The 25,287-nt window shown below is 35.3% G+C and overlaps 1 protein-coding gene across 2 annotated transcripts in view; it reads left to right on the top strand.

Moving 5' to 3' along the window:
- CNTN1 (contactin 1) overlaps positions 1-25,287 on the top strand; it is a 132,942-nt gene that overhangs the window by 54,688 nt on the left and 52,967 nt on the right. The window contains exons 15-16 of one of the 2 annotated variants that reach the window (XM_019660444.1): positions 9,124-9,282; positions 19,077-19,226. In XM_019660444.1, the coding sequence (XP_019515989.1) occupies positions 9,124-9,282; positions 19,077-19,226 (309 nt within the window). Of the gene's footprint in view, positions 1-1,575; positions 2,668-9,123; positions 9,283-19,076; positions 19,227-25,287 lie in introns of those variants that run through there. The other variant, XM_019660445.1, reaches the window with a different exon arrangement.

Genomic DNA, 25,287 nt, shown 5'->3' with positions numbered 1-25,287 from the left:
CTGGAACACCAACCCCATATTTGAAAGTGCACTGGGGGGCAAGTGATTGAGAGTTAGCATATTGCAGGGGAACCTTGAATCCACTTCATTTTTATTAAAAAAAATAATTCATAAACTTATGAATTTTCAATATTATTAGTAGCAAATAACTTGTGACACACTGAAGTGTAGTGATTCCTTGCGTGTCCCTGAATAGTCTGGGGCCTATCACACTGAGAAACACGTTTCTGAGTATCATCTCCCTATAAGCTTTGTGGCTCTCAACAGCTAGCCGCTGGAACCCCTCTGCACATTCCTGAGAATTTCTCCAGGAGTAAGGGACTGTTACAGACAGGACTATGTCAGATTCTCTGATTTCTGTGATGGTCTGACAATAGTGTCCCTAAAAACAATTTGGAGGACCACTATCTGATCTGTTCCTACATAGGCTGATAGAAACGATAACTAATTTAAAAAAATGACCTCCATGGTGGAGCAGTTAAGGGAGGATCCTTGTGTGACTGTTCATAACCCCCTCTCTCCAGATTTAAAACCTCAGGTTGCAGATCATCAAACCCTGATAATATAGTAAAAACTACCAAAACTTCATTTAAAAGGGGGGGGGGAGACAGAATATATCTAAATTAGTAATTTTGTGACCATTTATCATAGGGACTAAATGTTAAACAAGCCGTTAGCAGAGATAAGTTACTATTTCTCCTATTTCAGTGACTATCACCAGAGAGACACTAGTGGTTATAAAGTGGTCTAATTCTAATAAATTAACTTTAGTTATGGGAAGACAAAAGAGGTGGACAACTGTCTTGTTAAATGCATGATTTTTCTATAATAATATAGTTTTACTAATATATGCATGCAGTCATTAGAAGGCCTGCATGGTGCGATGGAAAAGGTATGGCTTTGGGGATTAGACAAGCATTGATTAGAAGCCCACTTCACCTACTGAACGGTGGTCTTAGGTTAGTCAGTTAATCACTGTAAGCCTCAGATTCCATACTTATGAAGGAAAATAATAATAGTTACAGGTCACACATTGCCAATGGTGACGTTTATAAATATGGTTCTTTACTTCCTTCCCCTTTACTATTAATATATAGACTTAAAAAAAAATAAATGCAGTGTTACTGAAGACATAGGTTCTAATGACATCTAGCCCCAAACACTGATTACGTTTTTACAATCATTGCTAAAATTTATCCTCAGTATTTTTTGCTTAGTTAGAAGCCTTCAAGGTCTAAGCATATGTTTTAGTAGGTAGACTTGTACTAGATGGAGTGCAATTACAAAAGGTCTAGGAATTTTTGGTGGGGGGTGGGGGTGGGGAAGGACTCCAGAACACCTCTTGTCCTTTAGAAAGTCAATCACTGTTTCTTAGGTAAAGAGATTTGGGCCAAAGCTGTCACTTCCGCCTTCTCTCTTTTGGACTTCATTCTTCATTGTCTAGGAGATGTGTTTCTTTGTTCGTTATTTCAATTTACCCATCGAGGAAACATGGCAAATCCCCAAAGTACATGGCTTCCTGCCCCTATCTGGGCATCCACACTCTCCCTTCAGCCTTGATCTTTCCTCTTGCAGGTAAAAACAGAAAAGATGGAGAGAAAAACATGGTGGATCCTTTTCTCCCCGTCTGTGCAAGCCTGCCTCCAACCTGGTGATCGTTGACACTCACCATTTGTGTGAAAGCCTTTTTTTTTTCTTTTTAACATATTATACTAGATTTTACTAATTAACTCAGTCTTGTAGCTTCTGCAGTTCCCCCCCCCCAATCTAGTTTTTAGAGGATGTATTCCCTTTTGAACTTCTAAACATACTTTGAACAGAAAGATATTTAAAAATATAATTATACAGCTTCACTAATATTTGAGATATGCCTAGTGAACTAATCCCCTGCATCATATAATGGCCAAGTAGAATTTTTGTGTTTTCATGTCCTGTTTTTCTTTGAAATTATGTATCTCAGAAATTAGCTCCTTATTTGAAAAAAAAATATGAAGAACTGTTGAATTATAATACAGGAATTTTGCCACTGAATGGACTGTTTGATTTACCCAAGCAGGTAATGAACAATGTTGTCAATTTCACTAATGAGGTGTCTTAATTAGGACAAAAGCTAAGGGGTGTTACTCCAGTGGCCTTCTGTATCCTGGTGCCATACATATTCTTTGGCAAGAAACAATGGAAAGCAGCAGTAAACAACCGAAGACTGTCCATAGCTCTGTAGGGTTTTTGGAATAATTCCTGAGATTGAGAAGTGAAAATGGACAGCATGTGGAGAAAATTGTCATTTCAATAGGAAGATTTAAGTGAAGATGACTAAGCCATTAACAGCATGCATGCATATTTAATTTTATTAACGTCTATCATCAGCCTTCTTACATCTTTTCCTTTTGAAGAAGGTTGATACTTGTATCAGAAAGATTTGGCCAGAAGTGAAGGCTTAACATTAAACATGAATTCTTTCTGGAGCTGATTAAATTTAATTGTTTGAAAATACTTTCATGTTTTTCCCCCTTTGGTCAAAGAGACATGCCCAAAATTCTTCTTCACAAGAAATAATTTTGTTCTCCTTAAATGAGTTCATGTGTAGGTGTGGGATATTATATGAATTTCTCATTTAGTAACTATAGCAGCCTCATCTGTGGTAAGAAGAATTCTTAGGAAAGTTTTAAGGGATATATATATATATATATATATATATATATATATATATATATATAAAATCTCCATCCATGTGATATGAATAGTTTTCTTTACGAATAGTTTTATTTTAAAAATAATTTATTACTTATCTTAAAGGAATAAATCAATATCTCTGGTTTAAGATGTTACTTATTTTCATCTTTTTGGTTTTTTTTTCTAGTCTCAGTTATGGTCACAGAAGGAATTATCTTAACATTTAGGCTAGAGCTCCAGATCAATTGCCATTTTAATAAGTTATGTAAAATTAATTTGAGGATCTCATGTATTTGTAAACATTACCATAGAGACATGTGCATGAATCATCATTGTGGGCATCTTCTTACATAGCACATCATTGAAAGTATACCACCAAGACCAGATAGATATATAGTTTTGGAACGAAAGAATAAAAATTAGAGAGGAAACCACACGATGAGCCTGACTGGTGCCAACCAAGAAAGGGAGAATATCCTAATTTAGATAAACTGCATTGATAGCACTAGAATTATACAGATACATTTACCTAACTTTACCCTCATTTTCACTTCTATTTTGGGATCAAAATTTACTTTAATCAATGTTAGAGCTTAAAAAGCTACCATACTCCTATTAAATGGTAGAGTAGAAATATTTAATATTCAGCTTCATCTTAGTACAGTCCTAAACATCGACAAGACCACACAACTTTGATTTGTCTGATAACCTTATAATTCGGCAATTGTCTTAATAATTTTCAGAGCAAGAATGGGCCTGTAGTAATATAGGGACTTTATTTCACATAGTTTGGAAAAGAGGAAGCCACTTTCCCTAATATAACTAGTGTTCTTTCAGCATAGTTATTTCAAGATTATTTGATTTTAAAAGGGAGGATAATTTGTTCTGAAAAGATTTTTGTTTCCTTAACATTCAAACATTTCATTAAATTTTGCTATTTTAGTAAACATAAGTAATGAACCACAGTAGATTTGTATGTGGTGCTTTGCTTTCAATTATGTATGGACTGAGGAATTGCATGTGGAAAGGGAATGACAATACCAGGATATCCTTCAGGCTTAACATCAAGGTTTATATTAACATGTGTGCTATGTGGGGTGAAGTCCCAATAAGACTAGTAGATTTTTGTGTCCAGTTCCAACTCTACTTAGATTTTTTTTAGAAATCTAGTCAGTTTTTAAGAAGAAGAAAGTACATTAGGGCTATACTGCCTACGGATTGGTACCAACTCACGTGATGCCTGGAGGATAGTCACAGCTACTATAATCCTCTTTAATTCTGGAGGACGCACCCAGTCTCAAATCTTCTATCCCATTTGAATTATCAGAAAAATAAATCTCAATTATTGATTGATATAATATAGTCAGCTACTTTATATTGTGTGAATAATCATATTGAATTTCTTTTCTGGCTACTTTTCTTCAAATATTTAAATTCTTCTCCATTGAATGTTATAACATTCCTAAAAGAGGAAATGACAGGATTAATAAATAATTGTATTTCTGCTCATTTTGCCCTCTAATTACATTTGAATGAGAACTGAGTGGAAGTCACATCTGTATTTTGTTCAAATGTGAGTTTTTTGGGGGGTTTTTTTGTGTTTTTTTTTAATGATACTATTAAAATTGATGAAAGATTAACAAATGCCTTATGGTGATCAGGAAAGGCTGGGGCTGTATCGAGGATGAATTTTTAAAGGGATGATGTTATCTCAGCTGTTTTTAAATTACTTTCTTTTTGCTATTGTTATTGGAAAGTTGGTCTCATGGTAAACTGGTTGGCTTGAAATCCTCACTTTGCCATTTACTTGCTGGGTGGCCAGTCCTTTAATCTATCCATATCTCTGTTTCCTCATCTCTAAAATAGGGAAAATAATAGTGCCTACATCATGGGGTTACTGGTAAGAAATATAAAATTTTTAGCAATGACTCCAATACAATAAAGACTAAGTAAAATGTATTATTTATATGAAAATATACAATATAAATTTCCTTTTTGATTCACTAACATTTTATATCATTTAAAATTTATATCGTTATGAGTTCACTTTAGTTTAAAAAGTACAGATAAATCCAAGAGAACAAACAATGTAAACTTGTCAGTGTCCAGGTGGTCCTTTGGAGTCTTTGGTAGGCAGACACATTTGGGCTAAATTTTAAATGGGCTTGTCCTCAATTTGGGTGGGGTGTGCAAGGAAACCCAATCTCTTCTGACTCGGCACACTGCCACAGACAAGCTGTGTGATTCTGGCAATCCCTTTAGACTTCAGCATCCGATGTAACATGTACAGATACTGGCTTAAGTGAACTCTAAAATGAGTGTAAGCTATGTTGCATATTGAAATGTTTTCATTATTTGCATGTAGTCAATGATTTAATACTGAAAACATTGAGAACATACATAAATTTAGGGAAAAAGAATATCGATGTGGCAAATGAGACTGTACACTGAACCGCAGATGACAGAGGACTGTATTGGCTATTTCCACAATCCTTCATTAGGTAAAAACATGACCGAAATTAGCGTCAGTAATTGTAGACTCCTTTTGCCTGACTTTGAAGAACCTACAGTGAAGAAACATAGCAAAAACAAGGACCTTGATAGACCACTAAGTATTTCTCTCAGGTGAGATTTTATGGAGCATTCACAATTGGTAATCTCTGAGAGAGATATTTAAAGCCAGGGGGAAAGAACATAATGGGTGAAAACAAGAATTATGAGAGAGGGAAATGCAAATAGAAAAGGAAGAACAGTCCACAGTAGCAGCGTCCACCTGAAGAAGGACAGAAAGCTGAGCTCCAAGAAAGGTAGAGATCGAACACTATGATTTTGAGTAGGAAAAGAAGGTGCAAAAAATCAGCACTGAAGTTTGCACCATTAATTTAATAAATTTGGTCAGCTGGACAGGCCTAACTCTGTTATGGTGTTTACTCATCTGTCAGCATTTGGAAGAACCAGGAAAGGAAAATAGCAGCACTGTGTTATGGGTGTGATGTATGAGTTTAATAAAATGCATTTCAGAAACTCCAGAGGGTAGTGGTGCCAAGCAAGTGCTATAGATAAACCTGTGTTCATAAAAACTAAAACCAAAAAGCATGCTTTAAATAACTCTTTATCCCGTCCCCCACATCTCTTTTTCTCCTCATTTTCTTTTCTTTCCAACTTCCTAAGTATTTAGTGATAATGAGAAGAATTGATGAAAAGCCATTGCCAGGACTAATCAGAAATACTCAAGTTTCTTTTTTTCCCACCACTATGGATCTTTAATGATAAAACCAAAAGAAAGAAAAAAAAAGAAAGATGAAAGTAATTTATCACCTGATGTATTTAGACATTTAAAATTTAGGTCAAATTCCAAAGGTTCTTCCCATCTGACTATATTTCTCTTCAATTTAAATTGGCATAAATTGCATTCTTAGTATCATTAGCTATCTGCCTGAGGACCACCTAAGAACTTGGAAAGAGATATCAGTAGAGTAATAATGAAATAAGCTGCATGTATCAATTCATTTGCTTACATGTTTCCTGGCTTCAGTTCTTTCCTTAAAGATTTCTTGAGAGTGTTGGCACAGTGATGAGGAATTTCTTGTATTGCTTTTACTTCATTGGTGAAACTATCAGATGGGTAGACAGTTCCTAAACACCTTCCTTTGAGCTGAGGAACAAGTACCTGTATTATTTTATATTTACCACAGCTCTTCTCTCTCCATTCTGACCAGAAACACTGAACAAGTGGTATCAGCTACACTGATGTGAAAACTTTCCTCCTGGGAGACAGTGCAGAGCTGGCCCTGGGTTGAACTCACAGGCTATCCACGTTTGCCTCTATAGTACTACTCCTATTATTGTTAATAGATTAAGTTTAGTGAGGACCTTCTATGGGCTAGGCCTTGCACTACATTCTTCATGTTAAATTTGTTATTTCAGTCCTAACAACAATTCTATATGGACAAGTTTTATTACTCCTATTTTGCAGACAAGGAAATGAATGCTTAGTAAATATAAGAAACTTGCACAAGATAAATCAGGGCACAGAATTTAAAGTCAAGCCTACTTTAACTCTAAAATCCTTGCTCTTTAATAGTACATTTTCTCTCAGTCATTTTCTGGGAGATATTTATAATCAATTACTAGATGCATAAGACTACTTCACATGAGGTGAATTAAGTAATACTGCCACACAGGCTTTTAAGGATATAAACCAACCCCTTTGCATTTGTTCTCTCAAATCCTCCTTATGACATAGTATTTCAAGGGAAGTGGGAGATTGGACATTGGATTATGGATGACCAATATGCTTAAAAAACTGCCTGAAGATCAACTGTAATAAATTCATTTATATATTCACCAAATATTTATTAAGGCCAGATTTACATTAGGGGGAAAAAATGGACAAATATAATTACAATGTTGGTATTTAATGAATGAATAACTGAATAAACTTATTATGCATATAATATCCCAACAAATACACTAATACTATGCAACTTTAATATGACCTGTTAAAATATTATTAATTTACCACTCCAACAACTTCAGAGAATAGCAGGGAAATGATTTACACTTTATTTGTTGTCAACTAGCCTGTGGCAATTTTGTCTGAACTTCTCTTTAACGTTTTCTGAATGCCATACCCTTATGCTCTGAAAAATGTTTGAATGCATGACTTTCTCTTCTTTTTAAAAGCTATTCTGTTTTTCACCTATAGTTTTTAATTTTAATACTCTGAAATATTCCACTCAGTAATTGACTTGAGATGATGCTTCATGTTAAATAATGAATTGCTTGGTTCTGATTCAGAATATGCACTGTATTTCAATGTGGTTTCTACACATGACAAATGCAACATGTTCTTTCTGAACATCACATGTGGTCTTTATTATTTATGTACCTGTTTTAATTTATTTTGGATGGCGTGTTATTGTTACTTTTAATTATTATCCACTATTTACAGATTATACATTTACCACAATTTATCTTTATTATATTTATGTTATATATCTCCAAATAATAAAGTTTACTACCATCAATAGGGTGTGTCTTGTGTTATTTTAATGTTATAAATAATGCATTTATGTTGATCTACACACATGTTTTCATCCTTGAGACCAACTGCAAGGAAATTGGTGAAGGTTTGGATGTTGCCTAGACCTTTGCAAAAACCAAAGTCAGGTTTGAGAAAAAAACACCACATAGGCTAAGCATTTGATCTGATATATAAGTAGGAAGATATTTATTTTTGGCTAAATGATAAAAAACATATGTCCTTTTTAGTACTCTATTTAATATGAAAATATAAACGTTCCACTTTACCAAAGTTCTTGATTATTATATCCAGTATGTCTAATTCTGTTGGGGATGGCTTCCTTTCCAGTGCAAAGAAAACAAACGATGCCATTTTCTGAAACGTTTATTCTAGGACTCTCATAACTTACAGCTTTCTTTAGCATTTAAAGTAGCAGATGCCACCATACCACTTAAAGAACATTTTTCTCATTTTAAAAAACAAACTGTGAGGCAAAGTATAAGCATTTTATATACTATTCTCATGGCATTTACTACTTTATAGTATAGTTGTTTGCTGGTTCATTTCACCCTTTTCAAGACAAATTGCTACTCGAAACTCAAAAGTTACGTCTCATTTATCTTTTCATCACTACCACCCAGCACAGCACTCTCATTTAGGAGGATAAATGAATAATGTTTGTACTGAGTTATGAATCATCTATGAAAACCTATGTTTAACATTATTTTATGTTCTGCAGTAATAACTCCTCTGTCCTAAGATACTTCATTATGTAAATTGATGATTTCAGAGCAATCGTAGTATATCTCTGAGTTTACAATTGTTTTCTACATTTTATAAAACTAAAAGTATTTCTTTTATTATTGTTTATTCCAATTACTATAACTAACATGAAATGTATTACCCAAAATGATACCTAACATCATGCTCAGAAATTTCTACTCTGAGTAAAATAAAACATTTAGGTTTATATATAAAAAAAGTATTTGTTCCATTTTGGGGATGCAGAATGAAATATTGAACTATTCTCATTTCTGAACTGAATTGTGCCATTGTCTCTGATTCATGCATGGAGCAAGCACTCATGAAATATCACTGTGCTTACAGTCTGTATTAGGTCCCATTGGCAGTGCCAAGTGCATTTTAAGAGTCAAACAATAAGATACGTATCCTGAATAATAATGCCATTTTTAAATGACAACATCTCCTTTTTTAAAAAGAGACATCATGAAATCATTTAATGAAAATCATAAATGCTATTATTATCAATTCTTACAGTTTATATTTAAAAGGAATGTGGCAACACTGATTATATTGTTTAAATGTCCTTTAGATTAATTGCAAGGAAGACATGTTTGTATTCAAATGTGAGCTTAATTCACTAATTGGGATTCATTGATTCATTATACAATTTTTTATTCCAGGTCCTCCGGGCCCTCCAGGTGGTCTGCGAATAGAAGACATCAGAGCCACATCTGTGTCACTTACTTGGAGTCGTGGTTCAGACAATCATAGTCCTATATCTAAATACACTATTCAGACCAAGACTATTCTTTCAGATGATTGGAAAGATGCGAAGACTGGTGAGTTTTATTTGTCTGTACATATTTTTAAATTAATTATTTTATCAAACACTAAATCCTGGATGTTTTAGGAATTTTATCATCTATCCAAAAATGCTTTTTAATTAAAAAAATTATTTTTTGAGTATCCCAGTGCTTTGGTAATGAAGAAAACCCCATGGAACTTAAACATTTTAAAACTAATCATGAAGAAGAAGCGGTGTGTTGAAAAGCCTCTTTTTCTCTCTTTTTGCAAATGGCATCTATAGCTTATTATTCATGATCCATATAGTCCTGCATTTTTAAAAAGCCACATTGATCATAAATATTAACTTAAGCATTCAAATCTTACTACCATAATCCTTTACTTTCTGAGGATGATTTTGCCTGGTTCGAATCACCTCAAAACATATTTCTAGAGAAGTTTTGGATCTCAACTTTTTTTTTCTTATATTAAGGTTTCTTAAAAATTGATCAGGAAAAAATAAATGATAGTTAGTGGGTACTTTTCCTTGTCTATAACTATTACCATTGCTATTTCTCACAACTGGCCTACAATATCACACATCAGTTTATTTTCTCCTATAACATCAAAGGAGATAGAGGATCTTTTTGAAAAAATAATATTTATGTTTGTCATTTTTGACAAAATTTTAAAACAAACTTGTAGTTGTCAGAATTTCTTTCAGATACATGAAAAAACAAACAAACAAAAGAAAACACCATAGAAATACAGACTCAATTTTGCCCGAGGGAAGAAAAAAAGACAAAAGTGGTGAATAAAATGTCCCTTTCAAAAATTGAAAAAAGAATTAATATCAATATATTCCAAATCTGCTCTCATTTTAGCTTTATCTTAAAGTCATGGAATTTATTTGTATTGCTCACCAAGAGGTTTTAATTTAGATGTAGTAATTTGGATAGATAGATAGATAGATAGATAGATAGATATAGAGATATATAGATACAGATATATGTACTTACTTTAGGGCTTACCAGCTACAACTGAACTTATCAGAATAGGCTTCATATTTTTACTAACTTAATTTTAGTGAGATATAGAAGTGTTTCTCATAGATAGTTCTATTCCATTTTACCCCTTTTATGTGCTATATATTATTTATACATACCGAGGGTACCAAAAAAATGTATACATGTGGACACTTTGGTCAACATAGCTTAAGCAGTAATTCGCTGTAATCAGAAATGTCTGGATGCTGATGGTAACCATTTTGAGCACCTCTTGTAATTGCAGAAGTCAAATGTGAATTGTATTCATCTTTTGTTATTGGTATGTTTTGAGTATTACAATTTTAATACAGTTTTTCTTTTTTAAATGTGCATACATTTTTTTGGCACCCACTGTATTACGTCTATATATGTTACAAACCTGATAATCTTCTGCTAAAAGTATTGCATTCTATAATTTTAATGTCTTTCAAAGCAGCTAAGTAAAGAAAGAAAAGTGAATATGTATTTATAGAATTTGCTATATTAACCTTTTTATTTAACAATTCTGGTTCTCCTCATTTGTTCCTGTGGATTTGAGTTACTATCTGATATTTCCTTATTCTAATATAGCTTTGCTTCTCCTTGCCCCTTTAAGTTATTGTTAAATATATCATATTTCTGTATACTGTAGTCCCAATAACACAATTTTATTGATTTTTAAAACAATTAATTATATTTAACACAATAAACACATATTTGTGTTTATAAACACATATATAAGCAAATAGGTATATATTTATAAGTATGATATATATGAATGGATAGATCAATACGTAGATAGGTAGATATAGTTTTCTAAATGGCTTTAAAATCAGATAAGAGAAGAAACATGTATTTACAGTGTCTAATAATCACATAATTACCTTTTCCAGTGCTCCTTATTTGAGAGGGTTTTTCTTCAGATTACTCACCGGGGTCAACTGCTTTCAGCCTGAAGAACTTCCTTTAGTATTTCTAGTAAGGCTGTTCTGCTACCAACCAGTTCTCTCAGTTTTTGCTTATCTGTGAATGTCTTTATTTCCCCTTCAGTTTTAAAAGAGAGTTTTATTGGATACAATTTCTTCATTGACAGTTTGGGTTTTTTTCTTTCAGCACTTTAAATATGTCACCGTAGAGGCCCTTTATCAGGTTGAGGAAGTTCTTTTTTATTCTCAGATCACTGAAAGTTGTTTCTAAGTTCCTTTGTATTTACCAATACACTCATGTAACCTCTGGGTTCTTCATTCCTTTCCATGGAGTTGGATTTTTTTGGAGCATACTTTCCCTACATAAAGAACTTTTAACATGTCTGATTGTTCAGGTTGCTGGAATGAAAGGCTTTCAGCTTTTGCACATTAAAAATGTCTTTCCTTTCATTTTTAAGTCATATTTTTTGGATATAAAGTCTAAGTTGCTTTTTATTGGGATCACTTTAAAAACATTGTGCCTTTGTCTTTTTGCCTGCATTGTGTCTGATAAGAAGGCAACTGCTGTTTTTACTTTATATCCCTGTATTGAGTGTGTCCATTTCCCCTAGCTACTTTCAAGATGTCTCTTCACATTTGCTTTTCAGCTGGATGGAAATGTATTGATCGTGATGGGGATCATGGATCTTTGAATTGATATCTTCCTTGGACTTCAGAAATTCTGTCACTTCTCCAGATATTTCTCTCCTTCCCTTCCTCCCTCCCTCCCTTCTAGATCTCTATTGACATGTATATTAGATTGTTTGATTTGATCCATAAATTGTGGGTGTATGTTTGTGTTTATCTTTGGATAATGTCTAATCACTTGTCTTCATTTTCATAGATCCTTTCCTCTGTTATGTTCAGTCAGCTGAGAATCCAATTGATCATATATATATATATATATATATATATACATATTTTTTTTCTTTATAGGATTTTTTTTCTAGCATTTGGCTCCTTTTAATAGTGTTCACATTAGTGTTCCATGGAAATTTTTTATTTGTTTATTCATGTTGTGCACCTTTCCACATTGATTTTTTTTTTTTAAAGATTTTTTATTGGGGAATTAGGGGGTGGGAACAGTGCTGGGGAATCGGGGGAAAGGGAACAGACAAGTTGCTGTCATTTTGTTCTTCAGTCTAGTTGTGGAGGACGTTGCTTCACTGGCCCAAATTGGCACCATCACTGCGCTCTTCCCGGATGAGGCAGATCAGTCGCCGGCTTCTGGACGGCCACTCACTGCGGCTGCTGGCCGCTCACGCTGGCCGCTCACGCTGGCTGCTGGCTACATACGGTAGCCCATGGCAACCCATTGCCACAGGGGCTGCAGCCTACGCCGTCGCCAGCGACTCATGGCAGCCCAGCTCCAGGTTGAACTGTTGTTCAGCATCTTAGCTGTAGAGGGCAGTGTCACTGGCCTTCATATGTGGGATCCGAACCGGGGCCCTCTGGCGTCCCAAGCCAGTTCTTAACCATTGCGCCACTCGGCCGGCCCTCCACATTGATTTTTACATATTTATAATAGTTGTTCTAAAATCCCTGCTTGATCATTCAATATCTGTGTCATCTTTAAGTCAACCTCAATAGATTTTTTTTTCTTTTTGATAGTGGGTCACATTTTTTTGTTTTCTTGCATGCCTGATAATTTTTTATTGATTTCCAAACATTGTATGTAAAAGAACAGTAGAGGCTGAAGTATTTATGCCCAGGAAAATATGTGTCATTTTTTCAGGAGCTGAGTCAATCTAATCATTAATTGAGATAATCTGGTCTTTGCTATTAATTTCAGATAAATGCAGGGTTTAAGTGATTTGAGTATAGGATCAGAACCTACCCTCATATCTGAGTGTCTGATGGTTTTCCAGCCTTACCATCAGACGTTAGCCAGCTCATCTAGCTTGGACCTCATGGAGGGTTCTTTTAGATCTTCTGCTTCGGTCTAGACAGTTGTTTTATGATCATCAGTCTAAAGCCCAGAGTGCCTGAGGGTTTTCTCAGCTCTCCCATCCTCCCCTCAGACTTAGCAGACCCAAAGTACCTGCACCTCACAGAGGAGACAGATCTCTCTCAGCTCTCCTGCCACTTACCCTGCCAGTGATGGGCCCTTACTCATCATATTCAGTGTAAGGCCCAGAGTGCATGTGGGGTCTTAGTTTTCCTGGTCTGTTTTTAAACTTAAGCAGATCTGAGGTGCTTGAGCCTCAGAGAAGTGTCTCCCTTGGCTTTCTTGTCTTGCCCCTAGATTTTCATGATTTCACTTGGTGAAGGCCTACAAAAATGAATTGGCAGATGAGTACAGACTCTCCTTGATTTGTGGGCTCCCAGGGATTCAAAACAGCCATGCCAGCCTGCACTTTGTCTTTAAATGTCTGTGCACAGTTAAACAGTTTTCTTCTTCTGAACACCTATGACTACTTCCTCCTCTCCTCATTACTGTGCCAATGATGACTTTAGTTCATTAGATTTCTTCACAAACTCAGCTCTCTGATGGGATCTGATTTTTTTTTTTTGTAGATTATCTTGTGTATTCTTTTTGTTAGTTGTATCAGTAAAGCTCTCTTGTGACTGTATCCTAAGTGGATGTGAAAAGTGCTTTTTACAACAAATACAGAAATGAAAGTCATATGTTTTGTTTTATTGTTTTTTTAAAGATTTTATTGGGGAATTGGGGGAGGGGAACAGCGATGGGGAATCAGGAAAAAAGGGGAACAGACAAGTTGCTGTCCTTTTGTTCTTCAGTCTAGTTGTGGGGAACACTGCTTCACTGACCCATGTTGGTATTATGATTTCTTTCTTCCCAGGTGAGGCAAATGGGTCACCAGCCTCTGGACAGCTGCTCATGGTGGCTCTTGGCAGCCCACTGCAGCCTCACTGCAGCCTACGCTGTTGCCAGAGACTCACGGCAGCCCAGCTCCAGGTTGAGCTGTTGTTCAGCATCTTAGCTGTAGAGGGCAGTGTCACTGACCCTCATGTGGGATCTGAACTGGGCCCTGCTGCTCAGAGCTGGCATCCCAAGCCAACTCCTAACCAAGGCGCCACTCAGCTGGGCCATCATGTTTTTTTATTTATAGTGTTATCCACTAAAAAGGAAGGTACAAGTTTAAACTCAGTTTTATGTAGGTAATTATTTAAGATGTTCAATAAATATTTTTCAAAGATATCAACTTACAGCAGTTCAAGGATGGAATTTAGATTCATGAGATGAAAGAATAGACTGTATACCTTTAAAACAATCTACAATGAGCATTACTTCTGTTGAACTTTTTAAAGTGATGGACCCCTGAAATCTGATGCCATTCCCAGGGTACTACAAGATGTGCAGGTCACATTTAGAATGCTGTGATGGATTCTATACTGCTACTTTCAGAGGAAAAAATATATAGAATATTGTTGGTGATAGTGAGTGTGTGTGTGTGTAAGTGTGTGTGTAAGCATGTAAGCAGGATGTTGGCCAGAACATAAAGAACCCTTGAAACCATGCTACAAGGAACAATTGAGAAAGCCTGGAATATGTCTTCTAAAAAAAGAGAAGAAAAATGTCTTTATATTTAAAGTTCTGCATATAGAAGACTAGAATTGACTGTTACAAATCTGCAGTTAGCATCTTCGCAGATAAATGTTTTTCTGATCTTTAGGTTATTTCCTCAGGATAGATATTTTTAAATTAAATTATTGAATGTAATTTAAGGCTTAAACCCATCACTATACTACCAAATTACTCTGTAGAAAGGTAGAACGGGCTTTTATTCCCACCATCAGTATATGAGTATCTCTTCTACCATGTCTTTACTTAGAATTTAGTACTTTCTCTTTAAATCTTTGGCAAATTGATCTGTTTTAAAAAATAATAACTAACAAAAAAACAGTAGGCTCATTGTGGGATATTTACTCTTTAGGATTTACTATTTTTTGGCTTTATTTTTGCTTTATTTTTTGTTGTTAGTTCAAATTCAAATATGATTTTATTGGTTTTTAAGAGAAGGATCCTTAGAGAAGGATCAATGAATCACACCATCTGGAATGCCAGAGCACAATTTGGTTCTCTTTTGCTGCAAGGTTCTTTGTTATATCTGTGGCCTCCTCCTGAGACTTGCCAGGCAATTTGATCTATGGGTTGGGTCTAGAGCCTCTAACATAACACTGAGTGGTTGTGTCAGCACCAGTGAGAAGCCTTTAAATGCCCATTTCCATTCTCAAACACAGACCTGCTTTTTTAGTGAGAAACTCTGAGAGGGTAATGCTTTCCGGGTAGTTTCAAATGTTTGGGTTTTGAATTGGCTCCTAAAGGTTCTGATTGTATTGATATCCTAAGGAAATGCCAGGACTCACTTTGGCAACTTCCAAGAACCTAGAACAGGTGGGATTACATTGCCTGGATTTATTCTCGAGACAATCTGTTTTTCAGTCCTGAGGTCAGTCTGGCTGTTTCTGAAGCTCCTCAATGAACTAGTTAGTGTGGCCTGAGCACCACAGCCTGGTTGCCAGGCAACCAAAACACAGTGAATTATTGGCCTTAAGATACCTGTGAAGCTTGTTTCTCTTTTCCTCTAAAGAATAGTCAGCAACTTTTTATACTGAGCCTTATGGACTCAGGGTATTTGCAAATAGGTCTGTGGATCGCTGCTCATGCCTGGTTACTAAAATAAAACATGCTCAAGGGGGTCTTTTGACCTGAGAGTTAAAGTAAGGATTTGCTTGAAAGGTACACTCAGAAGTAGAACCAAGATTTAAATAGCCTATTAGGTTAATACACACTATTTTAGGTTTTATAGAGAGAAACCTCTGATACGCATTATACAGTTAAGATCTGATGTTTTAATACTGAGATTATCTGTAAAATGTGGCCTAACTCAGAACTGGCCCAGTAAAAAACATGAACTTGAGACCTCATTCCTGATTTCCAGTACTTGCCTCTGTGATGCAAAGTACTTCCCTGTCTTTCTGACTCCAGGAATAACAAACAGGTTGCTACCACACTTTTTCACTTGGACTCCCCAAACTCATGAAAAATCACAAACTCTCAAATAGCCCCATTAGCTTCTGCCTTTAAACATCTGTATTAGTTTCCTAGGGCTACCATAACAAATTACCACAAACTTGGTAGCTTAAAACAACAGAAATTTACTCTCTAACAGTTCTGGAGGCCAGAAGTCCAAAATGAAGGTGTTGGCAGGGCTGCACCCTCTCCAGGGGACCTAGGGACCAACCCATTCCTTGCTTTTTCCAGCTTCCGGTGGCTCCAAATGTTCCTTGGCTTGTGGCTGCATCACTTTGATTTCTTCCTGGGGTCACATTGTATCCTCTTCTTCTATGAGTGTCTCTCCTCTATATTTCTCTTATAAAGACACTGGTCATTAGATTCAGGACCCACCTATGTTACCCAGAATGATCCAAGATCCTTAACTTAATTCCAATCTTAAAAGGGTCTACAAGACCCTTTTTTTTTCACATAAGGTCATAGTCACAGGTTTTTTTGTTTTGTTTTGTTTTTTGTTTTTTTTTTTAAAGATTTTTATTGGGGAATTGGGGGGATGGGAACAGTGCTGGGGAATTGGGGGAAGGGGAACAGACAAGTTGCTGTCCTTTTGCTCTTCAGTCTAGTTGTGGAGGACGTTGCTTCACTGGCCCAAGTTGGCACCATCATTGCGCTCTTCCCGGGAGAGGCAGATCAGTCGCCGGCTTCTGGACGGCTGCTCCCGGTGGCTGTTGGCCACTCATGCTGGCTGCTGGCTACACATGGTAGTCCATGACAACCCACTGCAACAGTGGCTGCAGCCTATGCCGTCGACTCATGGCAGCCCAGCTCCAGGTTGAGCTGTTGTTCAGCCTCTTAGCTGTAGAGGGCAGTGTCACTGGCCCTCATACGTGGGATCCGAACCGGGGCCCTCTGGCGTCCCAAGCCAGCTCTTAACCAACACGCCACTCAGCTGGCATAGTCACAGGTTTTGGTGGTTTGAACATAGACATATATTTTTGGTGGTCACCATTGAACTCATCAGAGCCTCTCCTTTTATACTTTTAAAATCATTCAAAAGTATCTGGAGTTGGAGAAGGGCCACCCTACCCAATGTAATAATAACCAGCTCTCTATTTTCTCTTTTCTCCATGAAGAGCCCTTTATAAGCCAAAAATTCACCTTCCCTCTTCCAATTACCTAAAAGAAGTCCCTATGTATATGAACGGAGACAAACAAATTTTGACTTGGTGTGATGGAGGGTGGAGGAGGAAGGAGATAAACAGGTAGAATCAAAACAGAGGGGAAGGAAAGGCAAACTTTTCATCAGAAAGTAAAAAATATATGTGAAATATATAGAACAAGTCCATAACAAAAGAAGGGAACAGATGGCAAAATTAGTGTCCAGGAAAGTTCAAATCATAGCAGGGTGAAGCATGGGATAGTCTGAGCCATACAGAAATGTGTCCAAAAGCAGAAACTGGACACTGGGATGCTTATCATTTACTAGGGAGATGGGTCCAACATCATAAAAAGCTACATGCTCATGGCATGCATTGCCAGATAAAAATACCCTAACTTATAAGATAATGAGACATAGACAAGCCTAAAGGAATAAATTTTCCAAGTAAGTGGTGTACAGGTATATATATATATATATATATATATATATATATATATATATATATATATATATATATAATTTATATATTTAGGTATTTATATATAATTAGTAAAAACACAAGTGGGAATATTTTAAGAGAGCTTAAAATAATGTGTAGTCCTTCCCTGGTTGTATGTTTTATCATATCAATTAAATAAGCAATTTCAGATCATATCCTATCCATAATTTATAATCTTCCCATTAGTATCTAGTAGCATGAATTCTGAGAAGTACTTAAGAAATCTTAATGAATTATTATAATATTTATTATCACTGTCCCAAATGATTTGGGTATAAATTTACAAAACCAGTTTTAAAAGAGGTATAAACATATAAGTGCCCTACTAATAAATCATTTACTTCCCATACACTACATCAGTGACATTCCATACAATTTTTTTTTTAAGATTTTTTTTTTATTGGGGAATTGGGGGATAGGAGAACAGCGTTGGGGAATTGGGGAAGGGGAACAGACATGTAGACAAATTGCTGTTTTTGTTCTTCAGTCTAGTTGTGGAAAATGTCAGTTCACTGGCCCATGTTGGTGTTATCATTGTGCTCTTCCCGGGTGAGGAAGTCGGTTGCCGGTCATTGGTTGGCCGCTCACAGCAGCTCCTGGCAGCTCACACTGGCTGCCAGCCACTCACGGTAGCTCATGGCAGCCCACTGCAGCCCCGCTGCAGCCTACGCCATCGCTGGCGACTTACAGCTGCCCAGCTCCAGGTTGAGCTGTTGTTCCTCATCTTAGCTGTAGAAGGCAAGCGTCACTGGCCCGCATGTGGGATCCGAACTGCAGCCCTGCTGCTCAGAGCTGGCGCTCCCAAGCGAGCTCTTAACCAGCAGAGCCACCTGGCCGGCCCTCCATACAATTTTTAACTGTCCCAGTTATGTCCTTGCCTCAGGAAATCTTTCTGAATTGCACCATGAGAACACAGCTCCTTGCTTTTCAAGGTGTAGTCCGTGGACTAGCAGCACAGGCATGCTGGGAGCTTGTCAGCCCTCACCAACTAGACTTACTACATAGAGGATTCATATGCATATCACTCTTTCTAGTGTGTTATTTATTAACAACCTCTCCTCTTACTCCCTGGGACTTAACATTTTGTCATTCCTTGTCTTTGTTTTTATTTCAACTCAATGGAATATGTGGCATTCACTCTAAATAGTAAAATGAAAATAGGATACTATAAAAGTGATGTTACTTAAGTAATATTGTCTGTTTAATGTTCATTTTATTTAGATCCCCCAATTATTGAAGGAAACATGGAGGCGGCAAAAGCAGTGGACTTAATCCCTTGGATGGAATATGAGTTTCGTGTGGTAGCCACCAATACATTGGGTATAGGAGAGCCCAGTATACCATCAAACAAAATTAAAACAGATGGTGCCGGTATGTAGAAGAAACTTTTCAAACTTTAGAAGGCTTATACATACAGTGGCAATTTAATATGTAGTTGAGTGTGTTTGGAAATAAATAATGGTCTAAGGTAAGTGATTCATCTGAACACTGTGTATATGTATTTCACACAGGTGTGTGTATTTTATGTCAAGACAGTCAAAAATCAAAGAAGGAGAAATGAAGTTGAAGAATATTTTTACATAATGAATGTAGGGGAAAAGGTAAATAGAAACCACTGCATATTCCATTAGAGACCGCTTAAATGAAGTTGGTATTTAGAATATAAACTTTAATGTCAAGTGTGAATCTAACCAGGCAGACTCTTGATTAAGCAAGTTCCATGATTTAGAAGGGTCACAATTTTGCATGTCTCTAAAGGCATTTATAACTGAATGGCCAGGTGGATGGAAGGTATGGGCAGGGAGGCTAGGGTGAGCAAGGAGTGGAGAGAATGTGATGAAGGCTTCTCAGAGCTATACTAGAAGAATCATAGCATCTCTGAGAAAGAGCTGTAATGTGTCCTTTTACGATTAGGTGTCACTCTAAATATGTTATTTTATCACAGGTCGACATTGGCTGTTCTTCCAAATTAGGTTCACATTTTTTTAATGCCAAATACCAGCTCCATTTAAATAGCCTTCAGTACAGGAAGTACTCCACTCTATTTTCTTTCCCCCTGCATTACTCGGTAAAAATATTGTTCTAATTCTAATAATAGTTCTTTTTTATTATTCCCTGTCTATGAAAAAGAAAATATTTTGTAGGCTCTCTGAGTTCGTTTATTTTTACTATGCCTTGCCAAACTTCAGTGCTTTATGTGGTGAGAAGACTTTAACTGGATGATAGACTGCTATTAAAATTCTTCTGTGATATCTTAGTATCCCGTATCCACATTCCTGGCTACCTCAATTCTTTGGCCTAACTTCTAAATATAATTAGGAATGCTAATGTATTTTTTAGATCCGAGTTATTCATAGGACTACCATCAATAAATGATGTCTTAAACTTTTATGTAACTTCATGTAATTTATCAGCTAGAAATGGTGATTCTATAAAAAAGGGGAAAAATACTAAAATGCCGCTCTGCACTGAGACACATTTCAGTTAATTTCCATAATATTTTGAAGTTGTTATTACTATCCAGTGTTCATTGATGGGCAGTAGAATCAGAGACACTAAATAGTTTACCTAAATTAATATCACTACTTGCTCAATTCAGAATTCAAATGCCGATCTGTCTGACACTTCTTCTCATTCATTGAGCTTCTTCCTTAGAGGAGGTTCCTCAAGCAGGACTCATAAAAATGCATCCTTTTGTATGAGCCAGTATTAGTGTTTTAGCAAAAAAGTTTAGAGTTTATCCTTAACTATAAAATTAGTTGACTGTTTTTGTTTGTTTGTTTTAGTACATCCACCTGTGAAATAAACACAGTTGTTCCTTTTTCTCTACCTCACTGAAATGTCATTAAAATATGGTGTTAATATAAATTGATGTTTTGTGTAAAATGGGTACCACATAACCAGGATTTTCATATTTGGTTTTTATGATTATTTGCTAAAGCCTCCTATGTTTGTAATAGAGGTTCCTGTGTGACAGACTGAACACAGGTGCCCTTTCTGAAAAAACAAAAATGAAAAGGAACTGGGGCCGGATCAGACTGGAGGTTTAAAATCACAATTTCATGCTGAGAGATCATGCACTTGATTTAACAAGTGTTAATTTTCATAATAAAATTGCAAAAAAAGATAAGATTAAGTTGGTTTAAGTAAACTTATTTTAGTTAAAAATTGTAACATAGTTATCTCAAATATAAATCTCTATTTATTTATTTATTTTTAATTTCACTATGCTTGATTAATTTTCCCTGATACCAGTAGTTTGTATGTGACTGAAGACTTTTCAACCTCAATGAATTCTTATCCTTAGAAATGCTGGGGAAAAGTTGTTTCAGAGTGACATCAAACCTAAAAGTTTGGCAAGATTGTTACTTTGAACCAACGACTTTGGGATATTACGTTCTTTAAGCATCATCTCTTATAATAGGTTTGCTCAAATGCTATTTTGTGAAGGAATTCTCTCTCTAGTGGGCTTAGAAAATAGCTTCCTTTAAAAGTCTTCAGAGCCAAACAAACAAACAAACCTATGAAGCAAAAACAGTCTTAGTGACAATGCAACATACAGCTCTCTAGTGATATAATGAGATGATTTATTCCTTTCAATTGTGAAAAAATCAACCCTATGACTTGTAACACATTTGTGAATCTTTCATCAGAAAATGTTTGAGGACCCTTTATTAACTTTTATGGTTACCATCATTTATGTCCTTGTTAGAATATTATCAAATACAGTGCTGAGCTCTCTACTTTCATGGCTCCAGTTAAATTCCCACAATAACTTTATCAAATTGGTATTATTATTTTTAATTTTACAGACAAGTTAAGATTATACCCTGCGAGTTTGAGTCAGAGCTAGGATTCAAATCCAGGGCTTCCTAATCCTAATAGCTTTGCTCCTAAGCCACTTTCTGGGAGGGCGGTGTGCGCTGCTGAAGCCTCAGTACACTCACCCTTCAGTAGAACCCTGGTGCCCTCATTTAATAGCTCTGTGATTAGGGGTACATGACTTAACCTCTCTTTCTCATCTCTAAATGGAAATTACCTATTGAGATTATGTTTTATATTTAAAAACATGCAATTAAAGTAGTACTGTGTAGTACATATTTGCTGAAAACAATTATTTATTATGCTATTAGTGCTCATTTTAAACTTTAATATGCTTATAAGTAAATATTGTCTACTCTGTAATTAATTGCCTCATTTGGCAATATATTTTCATTTTTATAAGCATAACAGAGGATCATATAATTTCATGTAATTTCTAATCATCTTAAGGGAATAATGTATATATCTAATATACTATTTTTAACAGTTTCTCTTTCTCTTTAGTTGATTTTCTTTCCATCCTGGTTTTAAAAAATTGAATATGCATAAAATTGGACATTTGCGTTTTTCATCCTTACAAGGAAATAAAAATACTTTCTAAAACAGGAGTAGGTTTGTCTTGTCATGTTTCATTATAACAACTCTCTAAGAGATGCCAGCATGTGTCTTGTGGGATAAAGGCGGGTTCCCATTTGATGGAAAGGTTGCTCCTGCCTCATTATGCTGATTGAAAGACATTACATTATCTAATGGAGCACATGTCCTTATCTGTCCAATTACTTAATGTTAATATCTCAGTGAACAGTTGGGTATAGTCTTCGGATTCAGACAAGTGCATTATAAAAAGATGGTCCCAAATGAAGAATTAGAAGATGTATTTGCAATTTATTTTAATGCATTTAATTTTGACTGTAAGAAAGAGATAACAAAAGCTTCCTTCAAAGTAATGTGTCTTTGTAAGACATATCCCCAGAGCTAATAGATCTGCAGCTGCAGGTGGGGAGTTGATATTCTAAAATAGTGCATTCAGGTTTGTTTTGACAGTTTTGGCATTTAGTTACCAGATCAACTGAAGCAGGAAAATAGAAAAAATAACAACATCAGATTCAATACTTTCATACTATGCATAGAGCTTTCATTTCATGTCTGACGAAGCTATTGTGCTATTTCACTTAGTTTTATATTTAATATTTGAAATGTGTTTGGTAAAGGATGGAAATGGTGATAAGAACTATTTTGTAGCTAGTAAGATATTATGTTAAAGTTACTTACTGTCGTTAGTAATAAAATAGAATAAAGAAGCAGGCTGTACATTTTTAAGCCATCAGGAGGCCTGAGTTAAAGTTGTGGCTTCTCTACATGTAATCAGTGTGACCTGGACTAGCTAATACTTTCTCTTGGGACTCATTAGCCTTTCCTGTAGAAAGACAATAACGCCACTTTTCCACATAAAGTTGACCCTTGAAGAACACAGGAGTAAAAGGCAGCGGCCCCCACACAGTCAAAAATCTGCATGTAACTTTTGACTCCCCCAAAACTTCAATACTAACAGCCCACTGTTGATTGGAAGTCTTAGTGATAACATGCACAATTGATTAACACATATTGTGTATGTACTATGTATTATATACTCTATTCTTACAATAAAGTAACTTAGAGAAAAGAAAATGTTATTAAGAAAATCATAAGATAGAGAAAACATATGTACAGTACAGTACTGTATTTATCGGTGCCATAAGTTTATATTGTCTGGTTACAAGATGAAAAAAATTCTGTGTATAAATGTACCTGCATAGTTCAAACCCATGTTGTTCAAGGGTCAACTTATTTCAAAGTGCTGATCTGAGTATCCAATTAGTATGGTATATACAAATCATTTCTACGTTCTAGATTAGTCTTTTAGTAAGCTGGGCTTCATTCATTCATTCAGCAAACTTTCACAAATTGGGTATATTTAACATTGCATTTAAATTAGTTGTACACATTTAATTTCTGCAAAATTAAAGACAGCACTTTCAGGACTGCAATCAGATATTAGTGCTTAATGGCATTAAAAAGTATTCATAACTGGTGCTCAAAATTATTTGTAGAAGAAAAAAGGATGAACAGAAGGGTAAGGTGATGATACTGGCAATTAGAAGTTAATAGAAGATCATGAAAAGAGAAGCAGTGATCAAAGAGACAATGGTGTTTGCATATCACGACTTAGAAGAATTCATTACCAAATATAATTTGTTTTGTTTGAAAACGAGGTTAAGATATTTGTTAGATGCTTTTGTCTTTAATACATTGAGAGAGATAAAGTAGGACATGGCAATTCTACTTATTTTAAGCAATCCATAAATGATTTGAGTTCTTCATAATAATTTTACTGTGCATTATGATTATTTCAATGTGTAGCATTCTTTTCTATCCATGTAAACTTTTCCCCAGATGACGTATTTTTGGATTATCATTCCATGAAGCAGTTAACAAATTTACTATGCTCCACCCATTTAAATTTCCTGTTTGACAGCAAAGCCTAGATAAATAAACAAACCTACAATTTCAGCCTAATAAGATCTAAGACATTAAGATTATTATGAGCTATCTTGGACTCTATATCTTTTTTACATGCTGTGGAATGAACTGATGTTAACATGGTAGATGCATTTGGAGTGTTAGCAGTCTGTGCCACCATTAGACCAGGAGTTAAAAAGAACTACTCTGATTTGAATATACAATATTATATAGTTCATTTGATTTTTATTAACAGCTCTGCAGAAAGAATGTATATATTTAAAGAGAGAATAAAAGCAGATGTAAGACTTTAATCCTTTTGGTTTTCTAGACTCTAGAGCATAATTATATAACAATTTTGAATCTCTTACTAATTTTTTTTTAAAAACAATGAAATCTTGATGCAAATTAAAGTGCAAAGTTACATTCATGGTATTTCTTTAAAAATTACTATACAAGTTAAAGCAATCATTAACAAGAACTAAATAGTGAATATATTTTAAATCAATGCCTATCTTTATATAGAGGGTGCCAAAAATATATATACACATTTTAAGAAAGGAAAAACTGTATTAAAATTGTAATCATATATACTGGTAACAAAAGATGAATACAAGTCATTTGTATACATTTTTTTTGGCACCCCAGGTATAACCCACAATTTTCACAATTTAGGATTTGACATAAGCTAATCTATATACATTATTAAATAAAGCATCAAAGCCCCAAAAGATACAGTAGCTCCCCTTCTCTATGGTGAATAAATCCCAAGACCCACCATAGGATGCCTGAAACCATAGTAGTACCAAACCTTATTTATACTTTTATTTTCCTATACATACATACCTATGATAAAGTTTAACTTATAAATTATGCACAGTAAGAGATGAACAACAATAACTAATGATAAAATGGAATAATTATAACAATATGCTGTAATAAAAGTTGTGAATGTGGTCTCTCTCTTTCTCTTGAAATATATCTTATTGTACTGTCCTCACCCTTCTTGTGATGATGTGAGGTGATAAAATGCCTACATGATGAGATGAAGTGAGGTGAATAATATAGGCATTGTGTCATAGCTTTAGGCTACCACTGATCTTTTGAGGAT

This window comes from Hipposideros armiger, unplaced genomic scaffold, assembly GCF_001890085.2.
Source record: "Hipposideros armiger isolate ML-2016 unplaced genomic scaffold, ASM189008v1 scaffold_318, whole genome shotgun sequence".
NCBI lineage: Eukaryota > Metazoa > Chordata > Mammalia > Chiroptera > Hipposideridae > Hipposideros > Hipposideros armiger.
This window is presented reverse-complemented; position numbering and strand designations above follow the sequence as displayed.